The 16,721-nt window shown below is 40.5% G+C and overlaps 1 protein-coding gene across 1 annotated transcript in view; it reads left to right on the top strand.

Annotated features, from left to right (window-relative positions):
- Snx12 (sorting nexin 12) overlaps positions 1-16,721 on the top strand; it is a 115,989-nt gene that overhangs the window by 96,021 nt on the left and 3,247 nt on the right. The window contains exon 5 of the mRNA XM_021188068.1: positions 15,288-15,355. Within this exon, the coding sequence (XP_021043727.1) occupies positions 15,288-15,323 (36 nt within the window). The 3' untranslated portion in view covers positions 15,324-15,355. The remainder of the gene's footprint in view (positions 1-15,287; positions 15,356-16,721) is intronic.

Below are 16,721 nucleotides of genomic sequence, written 5' to 3'. Positions count from 1 at the left end.
TCATCAGCTGATATTATTTCCAATCTTCCAGAAGTTAAGTCCATTTTCTTCTTAAGGGCTTACTTATTCCTTTATTAACATTTTAATAGGATGCCCGAGGAGACTTAGATAAGCACATTCCTTCAGTCCGGCATCTTCAATTAGAACTCTTGCGTCTTTATAAAAGTGTAATGGTAGACTTTTGCATGGATGTACTATAGTTTATCAAATGTCCAAGGGATGGATATTTGGGTTATATCCAGTTCTTCACTTTTTCAAGCAATACTGTAACGGACCTCTTTTGTACATAAATCTTTGGGTACCTGAGCAAATATTTTTTGTAGGACAGATGCATAGAAAGAAAAGTGGGGATCTTTACTATATTATTTTAGTCTTTAATGTAGTAACACACATTACATAGAAGTGACTTTAGCATGCAATAATTCTCAAATTAGTCTGACTAGTATCTAATACCTTCCATATAGTGAATGTTTGGCAAATATTTGTTGAATCATGTGTTAATGACTAATAAATTAGGATTTTTCATGGTATGGTACTCTGATAGGGGGCTGGAGAAACACTCAGCAGTTGGGAGCACTAGCTCTCATAGAGGAATTGGGTTAGTTTCTTAGCACTGCCGTGATGACTTGCAATCACTTGTAACTCCAAACCCAGGGGCTTCCAATGCCTTTTTCTGGAGCTCCCCCTCAGGCACTGCCTGCTCATTGTGTACAGAGAAACAGGCAGGCAAAACACCTCCACACATAATTTCTTAACAAGGAAAGATGTGGTCTATGGTATTTCATCTAATTTGAAGCAATAACTAGAAAGTACTATTACACAAGTTACTGTCAATTAAATGATCACACTAGACAATTTTACCATTTAGAATTTATATTTTGTAAGTGTTGAAGGTTTTCTTAATTAAAACATTTGTTGCTGTATGTGTTCATGCTGTGCATGTATGGGTGGGTGTGGCACAGCACGTATATGGAAGTCACCTTATGGGATTTGGTTCTCTCCTGTCAGGCCACAAGGCTTGGATGGTAAGTGCCTTTACCTACCTACTTTGTTGGCCCAGAGATTTTCTTTTCTTTTCTTTTTTAATTATTTATTTTATGTGCATGGGTGTTTTGCCTGCATGTATATCTATGTATCAAATGCAAGCCTAGTGCCTAAGGAGACCAGAAGAGGGCAGACTCCTGGGGCCAGAGTTACAGAAGGTTGTGAGCTACTATGTTGGTCCTGGGCATCTAACCTAGGTCCTTTGGAAAACACCCAGTACTCTTTTTTTTAAAGTATAGAATAGTTTATTCAAGGCATGGGGAGGGGAGTTAAGAGGGTAGTAGACGCAGAGAGAGAGAGAGAGAGAGAGAGAGAGAGAGAGAGAGAGAGAGAGAGAGAGAGAGAGAGAGAGAGAAGAAAAGTAGAGGAGTAGGGGAGTAGATGCCAGCCATGAGCACATGGAGAGATGGGGGAAGGGAAGGCAAACAATCACATGAGAGAGCAAGAGCAGCCAGTACCCTTAACCACTGAGCCATCTCTCCGGATTTTCATTAAGACTCTCTCAGGAATGGATATATGTCTGTGGATATTTTGCTGTTGATAGGTTTTTGGTTTTTTTTCGGTTTTTTTTTGTTTTTTTTTTTGTTTTTTGGTTTTTCGAGACAGGGTTTCTCTGTGTAGCCCTGACTGTCCTGGAACTCACTCTGTAGACCAGGCTGGCCTTGAACTCAGAAATTCGCCTGCCTCTGCCTCCCAAGTGCTGGAATTAAAGGCGTGTGTGCCACCACGCCCTGCTGTTGATAGTTTTATTGTTTGAGTCAGGATCTCATGTAGTTCAGGAGGGGTTTGGACTCGCAGCAATCCTCTTGCCTGTACCTCTTGAGTGCAGATGTGAGTGCTACCATGCCCATCTTAGAAGCAGACATCGGAGGCATGTCATTTCCTGTGTGTGTCACAGAAAACAGTAACATGAAATAAATTAGCTAAGGTGTTAATACAGTACCATTTACACTTGAAATCTGACACCTTGGATTACCATTGGACTCTGTCACTGTATAATGTTTGCTGCAGTTAAGAAGTGGATGATTTCTAGGGAAAATTAAAGAAAAAAATAAACCCAAGTGTCTCATGGCTTTCTTTCATAGCCTCATATTTATTTTGTTTTAATACTGTTGTTTTCTGTATCTTGCCAGAAGGTGTCAGGCAATGACAACTGCTGCCTGACCAGCAGAAATGCTAAGATTCCAGGAACTGTCTGATGTGTTTGCTTCAGAAAATCCAAAAAAATGCGAACAAATGTGCATCTTTGGATGGAATTCAGTTGGTAGAGTGCTGACCTAATTTCATAAGCCAGATATGGTGGGACATGCCTGTAGTTCCAGCACTTGGAATAAGGAGGCAGAAAGATCAGAAGCTCAAGGTCATCCTCTGCCACATTATGAGATTGAGGCCAGCTAATCTGAGCTACATAAGACTGTCTCAAGAAAAAAAAAAAGCAGGGACCATGGGAAATGGAAGAGAGGCTGGAGAGATGACTCAGTGGTTAAGAGCACCTGCTGCTCTTCCAGAGGACCTGAGTTTGGTGGCACCCATGGCAGCAGGCTCACAAACATCTGGGACTCCAGTTTCAGGGGTGTTGATGCCTCTGGCCTCTGTGGGCACCTGCCCTTAGGCGCGCTCTCTCTCTCTCTCTCTCTCTCAAATCTTTTTAAAAGAAAGAGAAATGTGTATCTTTAAGTCCATTAAATAATTACTATCATTTTTCTTTTCCTGAATCAACTAAATTCTTTTTTAGCTAAATTTAATTGTGTTTTTTCTTTTGTAATCTACAGTCTCAGAAGACATGTCTGTAGTTAGTCTCCTTTTTCTTTCCTCCTTGTTCAATGAATTCTGATCTCCAACCTTCCAGTGGCACTACTCTGTTCTCTGTCCTTATTAACAGCTACTCAACAACCAGTAAATCTGTATTGCCCATTAAATAAATGAGTTACATAATCTTAGACAGTCTCTATCTTGCTGTCTTGGTTTTTTTCCTGTCTTTTATTTTTTTAAAGAAAAAAGTTAGCCAGGCATGGTGGCACACACCTTTAATCCCAGCACTTGGGAGGCAGAGGCAGGCGGATTTCTGAGTTCNAGGCCAGCCTGGTCTACAGAGTGAATTCCAGGACAGCCAAGGCTACACAGAGAAACCCTGTCTCGAAAAACAAACAAAAAACAAACAATCAAACAAAAACCCAGCAATATAGCCCTCAGATGCTGAGACCTCTTTTATAGGCCTCCAGTGGTATTAGCTAATATTCCTAGCTTACATTCAAAAAGGACTTACCTAATATTCACAAGGATGCTAGATCATACAGAGAGGTGGGCAATAAATAGCTAAAGATAGCCCAAGATAGATTGTAGTTAGGGTCCTGTACCTGTGACATTCCAACCTCTCCGTAGTCATTGATGCTCCGTTAATTGACCAGCCTTTCTAAAATATTCAGTGTAGGTATGGCTTTTTTCCCCCAGGAACTTAATATTTGTTTGTCTGTTTGTTTATGGGGATAATTTCCAGAAGCTGATTATCTCCTCCATCACATAGGTCATGGGGATTGTCTGAGACAAGTGTCTACTCATCAAGCTACCTTGCCAGGCCCATTTTAGGAACTTTCGTTCATGCGTGTTTGTTTAAAGATTTATTTATTTTATGTGAGTACACTGTAGCTGTCTTCACATGCACCAGAAGAGGGCATCAAATCTCATTATGGATGGTTGTGAACCAGCATGTGGTTGCTGGGATTTGAACTCGGGACCTCTGGAAGAGGAGTCAGTGCTCTTAACCGCTGAGCCATCTCACCAGCCCCTCATGTTTATTTTTGAGACAGAGTCTGATGTAGCACAGGCTGGCCTCAAACTCACTTTGTTGTCCAGACTGTTCTTGGACTACTGGTCCTTCTGCTGTTATCTCTTAAGTGCTGCCATTATAATAAACCTAATTTATACAGAATTGGGAATCAAACCCAGAGCTTTGTGCTTGTTAGGCAAGCACAGCTACACACCCAGTCTCCTTTCTATAGCCGTGAGTTATTATCATATATCCCACAATTCACCTTTGTGTGTATTCTTGGCATATTCATAGAAGAGAGCAGTCAGCAGAACATTTGAATCATCTCAGTTAGAAATGTCATAGTCATTGCCAATTGCTCCTTATTTCCTCCCAAATCACTTATTTTGTTTCTCTATCTTTTATGACATTTTATATAAATGAATCTACATTTTTTTGTGATTGGTTCCTTTCACTTACTATACAGTTTCCAAGGTTCACAGAGTTTATTTATTTAGAGAAGTATTTATTTGTAGTTTTTAAATTCACTTTACATCCCAAACACTGCTCCCTCTGGTCCCCCCTCACACAGCCCTTCCTCCCACCCCCTCTCCTTTTCCTCTTGAGAGTGGAGGCCCCCTGGGAATTTCCCTCAACCAGGCAAATCAAGTTTCTGTAGGGGTAGAAGCATCCTCTCCCACTGAGGGCAGATAAGACAACCCAATTAGAGGAACAGGATCCACAGACAGGCAACAGCTTTAGGGATAGCCCCCACTCCAGTTGTTGGGGAACTTACTTGAAGACCAACCTGCACATCTGCTACATATGGGAGAGGGTTAGGTCCAGCCTTTGTATGGTCTTTAGTTGGTGGTTCAGTCTTTGAGAGTCCCAAGGGTCCAGGTTAGCTAACTCTGTTGGTCTTCCTATGGAGTTCCTGTCCCCTTGAAGGCCCACAATTCTTCCTCCTATTCTTCCATAAGTGTCCCCAAGCTCAGTACAATGTTTGACTGTGGGTGTCTGCATCTGTTTAGGTTAGCTGCTGGGTGGTGCTTCTCATAGGACAGTTATGCTAGGCTCCTGTCTGCAAGTGTAAGAGAGTATCATTAATAGTGACAGGGATTGGTGCTTGCCCATGGGATAGGTCTCAAGTTAGCCATAAGAAGCAAATAGAGAGAGGGATCTGGGTGGGAAAGTTGATGTCTCAAGGATGTACAAGAAACCTAGGATAGGAAGGCTCCCAAGAATCAATGAGGGTGACTTCAGCTGAGACTCATCGCATTGGGGATATAGAATCTGAAGAGGCAGGAACCCCGTTGGAATGATAGGGACACCAACTCACCCTCAAAACTTTCTACCCAAAATTTATCCTATCTATTAAGTTATTTTTGAGCAATGTTTTCCTGTGTAGGTCAGGCTGGCTTTGAACTTGACATTCTTTTGTCCCAGATGCCTGAGCGCTGGAACTACAGGCATGTGCTACTAGTCCTAGCAGCCAGCATCTTATTTGATTGTGTGGCTGTACTATATTTTATTTATCCATTAATCAATTGATAGGTGCTTAAGGTTGTTCATTTTTAGCTATTAGAGTAATGTGACTAGAAATACTGGGTACTTTTTGTGTACATTTTTCTTGATTATATACTTCAGAGTAGAGATGGGCCATATAATAATTCCATGTTTAGCATTTTGAAAAGCCACCAAACTTTTCCATAAAGTTACCATTTTACATTCCCACGAGATCATTCACACCTTTACCAATCCTTCTATAATTGTTTTTTTTTAACATAGCCATCCTAGTAGTTATGGTTTTAATTTTTAGTTTCATAGTAACTGCTGGTATTGAGTATTCTTTCCTGTTCTGCTTGGCTTTTTATACATATTTTTGAAGGAATATCTACTCAGATGCTTTGCCAATTTTTAAAATAGATTAGTAGGAGAGAAGAGGGAGACTGTTCGCAATCTTAAGGAAGAAATAGAGTCATTGTATTTTTATTGTAGTAAAATATGTATAACACAAACCATGATTTACCCATGCTTTTAACTGCACGTACATGTGTTTAGAGATGAGAGAAGATTTAAAAGTCAGTTCTTGCCTCCCACCTCCCACCTTGCAGGGTCTCTTTCTTGGTTGTGCTTCTGTGCAGCAGCACACTCTGGGTTAGACTGGCCTGCGAGTGGCGAGTGTCCACCTCCCTTCTCCAGGGAGGTGTGCTGGGAATGCAGATTCACACCACCACATCTGGCTTCTTATATATCTTCAGGAGATCACTTGCAAGTCTTTGGTGATGATCCATCTCCCAGGCCCTTTACCCATTATTTTTAAATTAATTTATAATATATTTAGTGTATGCACACACCTGGGCAATGGCATGGATGTGAAGGTCAGAGGACAACTTGCAGAGGTCCACTCTCTCCTTCCATAATATGGATTCTGGTGGATCGAACTCGGGTCTCAGACTTGGCAGCAAGTACCTCTCTACCTGCTGAGCCATTTTCCTGTGCTTTCTTAACTATTTATTTATTTATTTATTGGCTTTTTGAGACAGGGTTTCTCTGTGTAGCCCTGGCTGTCCTGGAACTCACTCTGTAGACCAGCCTGGCCTCGAACTCAGAAATCCACCTGCCTCTGCCTCCCAAGTGCTAGGATTAAAGGCGTGTGCCATCACTGCCTGGCTCTTAACTATTTTAAAATGTGTAGTTTTATATTATTAAATTTCGTGCCATTATATTTCATAACTTCCACGTTGTCATAAAACTGTTACCACTGTCCATTTCTGGACCGTTTTCATTTTCCCCAGTTAATCTATGTACCCATTAAGTACTGTCTCTCAATCCCCTCCTGTGTTCAGCCCCTGGCAACCACCATTTTTAGTCTCCATGAATTTGGCTACTTTCCAAACCTTATAGGGAGGACTCATGGAATATTTGTCCTCTTGCTTATTTCCTGTAGGATAATGTCTTTAAGTTTTGTCTATAAGTAGCATTTGTCCACATTTCTTTCTTCTGGGTGAGAGATTACAAATAGCCTTTGGTGCTTATGAACACTAAGGAGAGGAGAGAACACAGCAGCATTCTCTCCAAGGACAGTGTCAACTCTCTGCTGTACAGAATACAGCTTGGACTGGGTGTTGTCAAACATCACTCAGCCCCTTTGCTTGAATACACACCAAGAAGTGGAAGTGCTGAGTCTCGTGGGATTGCATGCTTTCAGAATTTCAGGAATCATCATAGTGTTTTCTGTAGTGATTACAGAATTTTATATTTCAGTAGCAGTGCATGAGGGTTCCAATTCCCTCATGTCCTCACCAACATTTGAGACTTTCTGATTTGTTTGTTTGTTTGTTTTTCCTCCCCTCCCCTGGGGTGTTGTTTTGGTAAAAATCCACTTAGTAGATGTAAAGAGGTTGTCTAATTATTGTTGCGTTCCAGAGTATTTTAGACAGAAGTCTCTTACCAGACAAATGATTTGCACACATTTCTATTATGTGTTGGGTTTTCACCTTCTCTCTTTTCTTACCACCCTTCACTACCTATCTTCTTTTTCTCCTTCCCCCTTTCCTTTCCTCCCTCCCTTCTTCCCTCTCTTTCTCCCCTGCTTCCATTTCTTTCTTTCTGTGTCCTATATACAGCAAACTCCTGGAACTCACTGTGTAGACCAGGCTGGTCTCAAACTCGCAGAGCTCCAGCTGCCCCTGTCTCTGAGTGCTAAGACTGAAGGTGTGCACCCCATGCCTAGCACTCGTTGCTTTCCTGATAGCGTGTTTGAAGAGTAGGAGTTTTACTATTTGTCTAGCCTTATTTTGTTGCTCTGTAGTTGGCACCATATTTAAGACTCTATTGTCAAAACCATGGTCATAAAAAAGTTTACCTCTATTTTTTTACAAGAATTTTGTGATTTTAGTGCTTACATTTAGGTCTTTGGTCTATTTTCAATTAATTTTGTATACAGTGAGTGGTACGGTCAAACTTCCTTCTTTTATGCATACCTAGTTGGTTTCCAGTTGGTAATCGGTTTGTTAAAAATATTTTTCCTCTCATTGTATTTCCTGGAGTTCTTGTCAGGAAGACTCCTGGCTTTATTTCTGGACTTTCAAGTCTCTTCTGTTAGCTCATATGTCTGCATTTATGCCTGATACCATAATACCTTGATTACTGTAGTTTTATAGTAAGTTTTGTTTTGTTTTTTTTATTTTATTTTTTCTCGAGACTGGGTCACATGTACCCCAGGCTGGCTTTTACTTTATTATGTAGCCAAGAACAACCTTGAACTTCTGATCTGCATGCTTCCACCTACCAAGTGCTGAAATTACATGAGTGTGCCACCACATGCAGTTTGTGCAGTGCTGGGCACTGAACCTAGGGCAGCGATGTCCTAGGGGCTCCCTGCATGCTCAGCGGCCACTACACATACCTGCTGAGCTGGATCTCCAGCCTGGTAGTAAGGGTGGTAAAAGTTTTTCAAAATTTTATTTACAGGTGAATCTCTGTGAGTTCAAGGTCATCCTGGTCTATACATTGAGTTCAAGGACAGTCAGGGGTGACCTGGGACAAGAGAGACCTTGTCTTAATTTTTTTTTTTAATTTATTAGTTTTGGTGTTGAATTTCTTTGTTTCAACTTTTAAAAAAATACTAATTGAATGTTTGAAATGAATACATATACAGATAATGTTCTGATGAACTTATCTTACAAATAAATTTTCTAGGGCCACATTAATTTCTGCAGACTAAATTTTCCAGAAGCAGAACAGTGTAGTGGATACAGAAATAGGGAGAATTGTTTCCATTTCTTTTACTCAAAAAGGGATCTCCTATGGACTGCAGATGGGTTAAGAAGAAAAAAATGTAGGGAACATTGATGGCTGCAGTAGGTACCCTATGTTCACATCATGTATGTACTTAACCAAATTAAGACCTTCAGGTTATTATTATTGCTATTATTATTACTAACCCTTTATTTATATTAAACATTTTTGAGAGTATATCATTTCCCTTTTTCCTTTTCTTTCCTCCATTCCCTCCCAAGTACCCCATTTTGCTTTCATTCAAATTTATGACTTCTTTTTCTTTAATTGTTGTTACATATGTGTGTGACAGTCATATATATATATATATATGTATATATATAATTATGCTTAAATACATAATCATATTTATAGATATATATACAAAGAGGATTTATAGAGGTATATATATATATATATATATATATATATATATATATATATGCTTTAACCTGCTACGGGGTTAATAGCTAACTCCCTGATACCAGACACTCTCTAGGTATAGTTTTATAAAAATCTACTACATATTAAATTCCATAGAGATTTTAAAACTTACCTGAGTTTTGATTCATGGCTTCAGAGGGTTCAGTCCATGGCCAGGGGTCCCTGTCAAACTGGGCTCATGTTGAGGTAGATCTCTGGCAGGCTGAGTGTGGTGGAGGAAAGCTGCTCTTCTTAAGGTGACCAGGAAATAGAGGAGGAAGGGTCAGACACAGACATGCTTCAAAGGCAGTAGTTATCTTCCTTCAAGTAACCCCACCTCCAGCTTTTGGTAATACCATCAAATTATTTGACCTCATGCAAGTGAGGAAGGAAGAGTTCAAAGTTCTGGACTCAGAAGAAATAAACAGGTATACAAGACATTAAGCCACAGATTAGCCCTGCCTCTGCACACTGCCCTGGTGACTCTCTTCACTGCCTGAGCCATGTGGAGGATAGTTTTCATCCAAACCATCACACTAATCCCATTTGCCAGCTTATGTCTGTCTGTTAGTAAGTAAAGCTTTGGTGAATGATCTGGGATATAACCTTGTAGTTAATTAGAAACTTTAGGCAAGCATCGTTAAAACAACCTGGTGTATGTGTGTGTGTGTGTGTGTGTGTGTGTGTGTGTGTGTGTTAAGGTGCTAGGAATACAAACCAGGAAATACATGCCTGACAAATGTTCTGCCTCTGAACTGTATGCTCATCCCTCAAGGGTCTTGATTATTTATTTAATCACACTACCCCTCAAAATTTGAAGATGTGCATTTGCCCCAGCAGTAAATGAAGATGCATGCACATTTCCATTTTTATTGCCATAATGCACCAAGTATAGATATTTTAAATGTTTTAAATGTTTTTGAATACTTTAACCCTTTAATTTATATTTATATTCAAATATATATGAAGTTTGACTATGAACTATATGCTCATATAAAATATATGTTCACTTGGGTTTCTTCCTGGTACCCTGGTGGAACCTCCTTAAGCTGCTTGGCTTTAGGTGACAGCAAGCTGCACTTCGCACGTGGCACCACCTTTTCCTGCTACAGAATCAAGGAGGGCCTGTGTGTCTCAGCCAGGCACAATTGTGCATCTCTTCTGAGTTCAGAACATAGGACTCTTTTCATCCCATGCTTAAGTGAAGGTCATGTGCTAGAGGACAGAATCCATTGGGGTATCCTCAAAAGCTATAGACGCCGTCTTGCTGACTCTTTTGGTGACTAGAGGATCCTATCAGCCGGTAGTTCCGTCATTCTGAACTGAGGCTCAAGGAGACATGACTTCTGGCTTTCTCCATTCACTTGAGGTAGGTAGGGCTGGAAAGAAGGCTCAGTGGGATTACAGGTGAGTGCCACCACTGCCCTGACGTTTCCATTAATTTTAAGGTGAGAAAATTTACCCTAAATGTGGGTGGCATCATTCCTGTGGATTGAGGTCTTTGAATGAAAAGGAGAAAGCCAGCTAAGCACAGTCATTGATTTCCACTTCTCGACTGCCATTGTGGCAATGACCTGTTGCCTTCTTACTCTCCTACTGCCACGCTTTTTCCAGCATGGAACCCTTGAACTGTGAGTCAAAGTAAACCCATTCTCCCTTAAGTGCTTTTGTCAGGATTCCATATCCCAGCAACAGGAAAAGAAAGAACCCCTCTTCAGTTAACTTCCCACTTCCTATACACTCCAACATCTCAAGTCATTTGCAGTTGAGGGAAGGTTGGAAGGAGTTCATGAATTTTCATATGAATTTCAGAATCATTGCATCTGTTTCTGTAAAGATGTCAACTTGGAATTTTAATGGCAATTATGCCTATGGCTTAAATCCACATAGTTTAATTTGGAGAGTGTTGCCTTCCTAGCGGGGTCAAGTCGTCTGATCCATGAACATGTGTAATTTGTCCATGCACTTAGGTCTTTGACTTCTTTCAGCTATTTTTTGAAGTTCTCATAGTATAACCTTTATAATCTTTGATGAATTTATTCCTAAATATTTTATTCTTTTGATATTTTTTTTGTTCTGTCTGTTTTGGACATGGTATCTTGCTATGTGGCCTGATACTGACTGGCTGATACTGTGTCAACAAGGTTTGGCCTCAGATGTGCAGTGATGGCACTTCTGTTTCTGTTTCTCTGAGAACTGGGGTTCCATGTATATGCTGTCATGCTTTATCCTTGATCTTGCCCTTGAATTTTGTATGCTGAACTTGTACTGTGCAATTTGGATCAACACATGTATTAGATCTATTAATTTTTAGTTGACTCCTTGGGAAATATTTTACTTCTTTCTTTCTTTCTTTCTTTCTTTCTCTCTCTTTTTTTTTTTTTTTGGTTTTTCGAGACAGGGTTTCTCTGTATAGCCCTGGCTATCCTGATTTTACTTCTTTCTTTTCAGTTATTTTTACCTTTATTTCATTGTCTTGCCTAATTGCCCTGGCAAGAACTGACTATAGAATGTAGAATAAAAATGACAAGTTAGACATCTTTGTCTTGTTTCTGATCTTAAGAGAAGGCAATCACCTTTGAGCATTAAATGTGGTAGGTATGGGGGTCTATACTTCTTGAGGATGTTTCTTCTCTGAGTCTCTATTGTAAGGTCAGGATAGGGACAGTAGCTTGTTTCATTTGTAGAATCACACCTATGTGGCTCAAAAGGGACTTCGAAGGCCTTGGTAGCATTTGATTTTTGGCTTGCCAGTATGGTACCTGTCTCTACAAGCTAGTTGTGGCAAGGGCTATTGAGGGTGCAGTATTTTTACCCTGCTACATTTGGGAGAGCCTGTGCTCTCTGAGTGGAAGCTGAATGGAGGAAAGGATACATTGATCTTTAAGCCTCATTACCAGAAATTTGTCCTCTTCTGCTGGAGACTTGGGTGGTTGAAAACATGGTGGAGGCCTGTCCTTCCTGAGGATATACTGTAAGTCCAGCTAGGACTTGTGATGAGGAGAAGTTCTATCTATTTGCTCATATCTGCTTGGAGTGGAGCTTCTATTATGATGAGCTGGGCTAGCTGAGGGTGTGAGTTCTCAAGTGTGAGTTCCCTTGTTCATATGGAAATTTAGTTTCTTAGTTTGTTCTATGCTTTTATTGCAGTTTCTAGAGTTTAAGTGGTTGTGTGCTTCTGTGTTTAGAAAATTCTCAACAGCTGTAGATATCTCAGCAGGGAATGCAGGGTTCTTTAGCTGCCCTTCGTAAGTGGTAGCACCTTCATTTTGTTCTGTTTTGTTTTTGTTTTGTTTGTTTTTGTTTACTGGGTCTCACTATGTCCTGGAACTCACTATGTAGACCTGGATGGCCCAGAACTTACAAAAATTATGCCTCCTTCTGCCTTCTAAGTGCTAGAATTAAAGGCATGCACACCTATGCCTGCCTAATTTCTTTTGAGACAATCTAGCCCAGCTGATTACAGGCCTGCATTACTATGCCCAGCCCTGAAATGTTTGAGTGAACAATATGGCTCCTCTTTTCTCTTAACTTTTTAGTATCTGCCAATTGAATAAATTCTCATATATATATATACTGTCCTTTTGTTTTATTTTTATTTTTTAAATATTTATTTATTTTTATACATAAGTACACTGTAGCTGACTTCGGACAAACCAGAAGAGGGCACCAGATCTCGTTATGGGTGGTTGTGAGCCACCATGTGGTTGTTGGGATTTGAACTCAGGACCTTTGGAAGAGCAGTCAGTGCTCTTACCCGCTGAGCCATCTCACCGGCCCTTTTGTTTTATTTTTTTTAAGACTGCCTCTGCCTCTCAAGTGCTGGGATTGAAGCTGCGGGCTGCTACTATCTGGCATAGGTTCTATTCTTTTAGAGAAGGCTAACTAATATACAGTGTATTGTAATTTTCTGTTTATATAATTGCCTTCCCTACTACATTGTGAGCTCCTTGAAGATAAAGACTGACTTCACTTCTTAGCAGTGTCTGAATAGAAGCTCTAGATCTTTTTATTGTATGAATAAAATGAAAGCATAGACCAATCATATCAGGAAATGCTTAAGAAGACCTAAAGGGGTCTGAGTAAAGTTTTAAGTCTTCCTGACAAATTAAAGCCCATCTAAAGAGCATTCTCCCTATATGTCTTAGGGTTTCATTGCTGTGAAGAGACACCATGACCATGGCAACTCTTATAAAGGAAAGCATTTAATTGGGGATGACTTACCAGTTTAGAGGTTCAGTCCATTATCAATCAGTATGGCAGGAAACATGGAACCATGAAGACAGACATAGTGTTAGAGAAGTGACTGAGAGTTCTATATCTGCAGGCAGTAGGAAGAGAGTGACACCGGACCTGGCTTGAACATTTGAAACCTCAAAGCCCCACCCCTAGTGACACCAGTAAGACCACATCTACTCCTTATAGTGCCACTGCCTACTAACCAAGCATTCAAATATATGAGCCTATGGGGCTATTCTTTTTTTTCCATTATTTATTTATTTATTTATTTATTCATTCATTCATTCATTCATTCATTCATTCATTCACTTTACATCCTGATCACTGCTCCCCTTCTCCTGGTCTGCCCTCATAAATCCTTCCCATTTTCCCATCTCCCCTTCTCCTCTGAGGGAGTGGAGGGAGTTATTTTTATTCCAAGCACTACACCATATCTCATTTAGAGATGGAGTTATACTATCCTCTCTATATTCATTGCACCCTACAGTGGCTCCTTCTCTAACCTGTGCTTGACAGATAAATATTTAGAACTCTCCTGGCAAAAACTATACATTCTGGAGCCAGAATGTATAGTCCATGGATGGCACAGGCTAAATAGATGTCCCAGGGTAAGGATTATCTTCACCAACTTCTCCTTTTTCTGAGGCCTTTACTTCATGAATGTGATCCTTTAAAAATTAGGCAAGAGAGGCCAATGTCATGGTAGACACCACCTTTAATCCCAGCACTCAGGATGCCGAAGCAGGTGGATCTCTGTGAGTTTGAGGCCAGCCTGATCTACAGATCAAGTTCCTGGACAGTCAGGGCTACACAGAGAAACCCTGTCTCCAGATAGGCAAATAAATAAATATATAAAAAATGAAAATAAGTAAGTTTGATAGCACAAACTCTAGCATAACCCAGAGTAATTCTCAGCACTAAAAGAGGGGCTCATCTTCACACCTGAAGTATAGCTGATACATACAAAGGAATAATTCAGGTAATGATGCTGCACTCTACTTGAAATTACCGGAAAGGTGGTGTTCTATGTAAGCAACAGAAATAATGAAAACTAAGACTTTATTTATGTATTACTAGGATTGGTTTTAAGAACAGACATGGATTTCCCTAGAATGACAGAAGGAACATTAATTCAGCCATTTATATTGGATAAAAATATTGTGCATATCCGTTTCCTATTCATTGAAACATTATTTATAATAGTGAAGATCTGAAGACAGGACAGTACTTATTCCAGAATACTTTAACAGTATGTTCCACTAAGCTGAGTGTGATAGCACATGCTGCAAATCCCAAATGCTTGAGAGGCTGAGGCAGGAGGATTTGGGATCAGCCTGTTCAATGTAATGAGACTCTGTCTCAAAAAAAATTTACTTCAGTGTTAGACCAATTGTCTAGCCTGCCTGAGAATTTTGTTTAATTTTCAGCACTGTAAACAAAACATAAGACTGAAGGTGTGGGTCAGTGAGAGGGCATTTGCCCAAAGCCTTGAATTCAATCCCCAAGAAACACTACAATAAATAAACAGAACCAGGAGAGGTAAAAGCAACAGAATTGGCTACACTTTATTACAGATGACATTTTAAAAGTCATGCACTCTCAGAACTGGATCCTTTAAGTAAAACAATGGAAAAAAATCTCCCCTTTTCACTAAGTATCAAAACAGGGCGTGCTAGGTAAGGGGGTAAGCGCTCTACCACAAAGCTACATCCCCAGCCACGAAACAACTTTTTAAACCTGAAAAATGTGATTATATTCAAAAGTGAGAATACTACCATCTATTCCAGAATGCTTAATTTAACAGCATCATCCATTGTGCTGTATCTTTTGCCATATGAGCACAAAGCCACCATCTGAGTGTCTTCAGATTCCCTTGAAATATTCATTTTTCCTCATTGGTGCATTTATGCTGTCTCACTGCTGCCTTTCAGGGGCCCTTTATTTTCCCCTTATTGCTCTTGGCTGTAACGTGCATATTTCTGCCTTTTCTTCAGACACAGCTGGTTTATCCAACCCCACCACTCACACCAGGTGTTCTGTCTCTTACTTTCAGGTCCTTGGATTACACTGGCTGCTCTCCATGAGGTAAACTTGCGGAGTCTATAATTAAATAGAAAAAAGGTAGGTGAAGCGCAATACAGTGGTTCCTTAGAGGGTTGGTATCCCTGATGTAGCATCAAGAGCTTATGAGAAAGATCAGAAGTAGGAAGATAGACTAAAAACTAGTAGACAGAGTTTAATTAAACTTGTAACAACTTTTGAAAAGGTTTATATCAAAGGTGATTATTAAGAGAATGACCAGGTCCCCTGATAATGACCAGCACTTAGTAAAATGCCAGGTGCTGGGATTCGAATGATCTTGGCGTTTAAGTAGACCTGCCTCATGAAGGAAATGAATGTGTGTTCGTGGCTAGCCTTTAACCTAGGCAATGCGGTGCTAGGCACACTGAGCAGGGAATTACTGAGCAGGGTGGCTTCACAGAATGGTACTTGAGGCACTCTAGAGGTTTTAAGGAGTCCATATTTACCATCTTCTTGATAGTTTGGACACAACTGAGGAGAGGCAGAGACAGGTAGATGGAGCTCAAAATGCCAGACTTCTTACTAAGAAACTTCCTGAAGGTACACAGCTTAAATGTGTGCCCAAGGGCCATCTTTGTAATAGTCTCGCTATCTCACTATTTAATACAGGCTGCCCTCAAATTTAGGATTCTCCTGACTCAGTTTCCAAAATGACTCCACACCTCACCTGCTAAGTAGGCCTTTTAAATACTCTCTGGCATGAGTAAGAGACACTTACTTAGCTGGGCAAGATTGGTCACCAAAAAGCTTGGGCATATCAGAATGGATTCTCTACAGACAGGGTGACTTAAGTAGTGGGGACCAAGAACTGAGCCATATAAACACTAAATTAAAGCCATTAGACTGCTCCCCCTTTTTTCTAAAGATCCCTGCAAAGACACAAAAACAAAAAGAAGTTCCCATCCCAGCAGTAGACACTGCTCTGCTCAGAGCCCTGCTCCTCCCTGTCCTGTGGGGCTCAGCTGGGGCTATGCTAAAATCTCTACTGCACTCCTGAGTACAGAGCTGGCATATTACCCTGGCCTTACCATTTGTAGTACCCTATAACATAGGGATGCACAGTGATTTTAAGAAGCAGAGGCAGGGGGCTGGAGAGGTGGGTCAGCACTTCCTGCTCTTCCCAGCACTTATGTTGGGTAGCTCACAACCATCTGTAACTCCAGCTCCAGGGAAGGTGCTCTCGCTCAGCCTCTGTTAACACCCAGTAGCAAGCAAACATGCATGTGTGCACATGCTCACAGACACACACACACACACACACACACACACACACACACACACACACACACACTTTTTATATTTTATTTTTTTAAAATAAAGCAGGGCTAGGGGTGTTCAGCTCCACCACGCTCTCTTACTCTCACTCCTTTGTCCTCTCACTTCTCACACTTTCTCTCCTCTCTCC

This window comes from Mus pahari, chromosome X, assembly GCF_900095145.1.
Source record: "Mus pahari chromosome X, PAHARI_EIJ_v1.1, whole genome shotgun sequence".
Taxonomy (NCBI): domain Eukaryota; kingdom Metazoa; phylum Chordata; class Mammalia; order Rodentia; family Muridae; genus Mus; species Mus pahari.
This window is presented reverse-complemented; position numbering and strand designations above follow the sequence as displayed.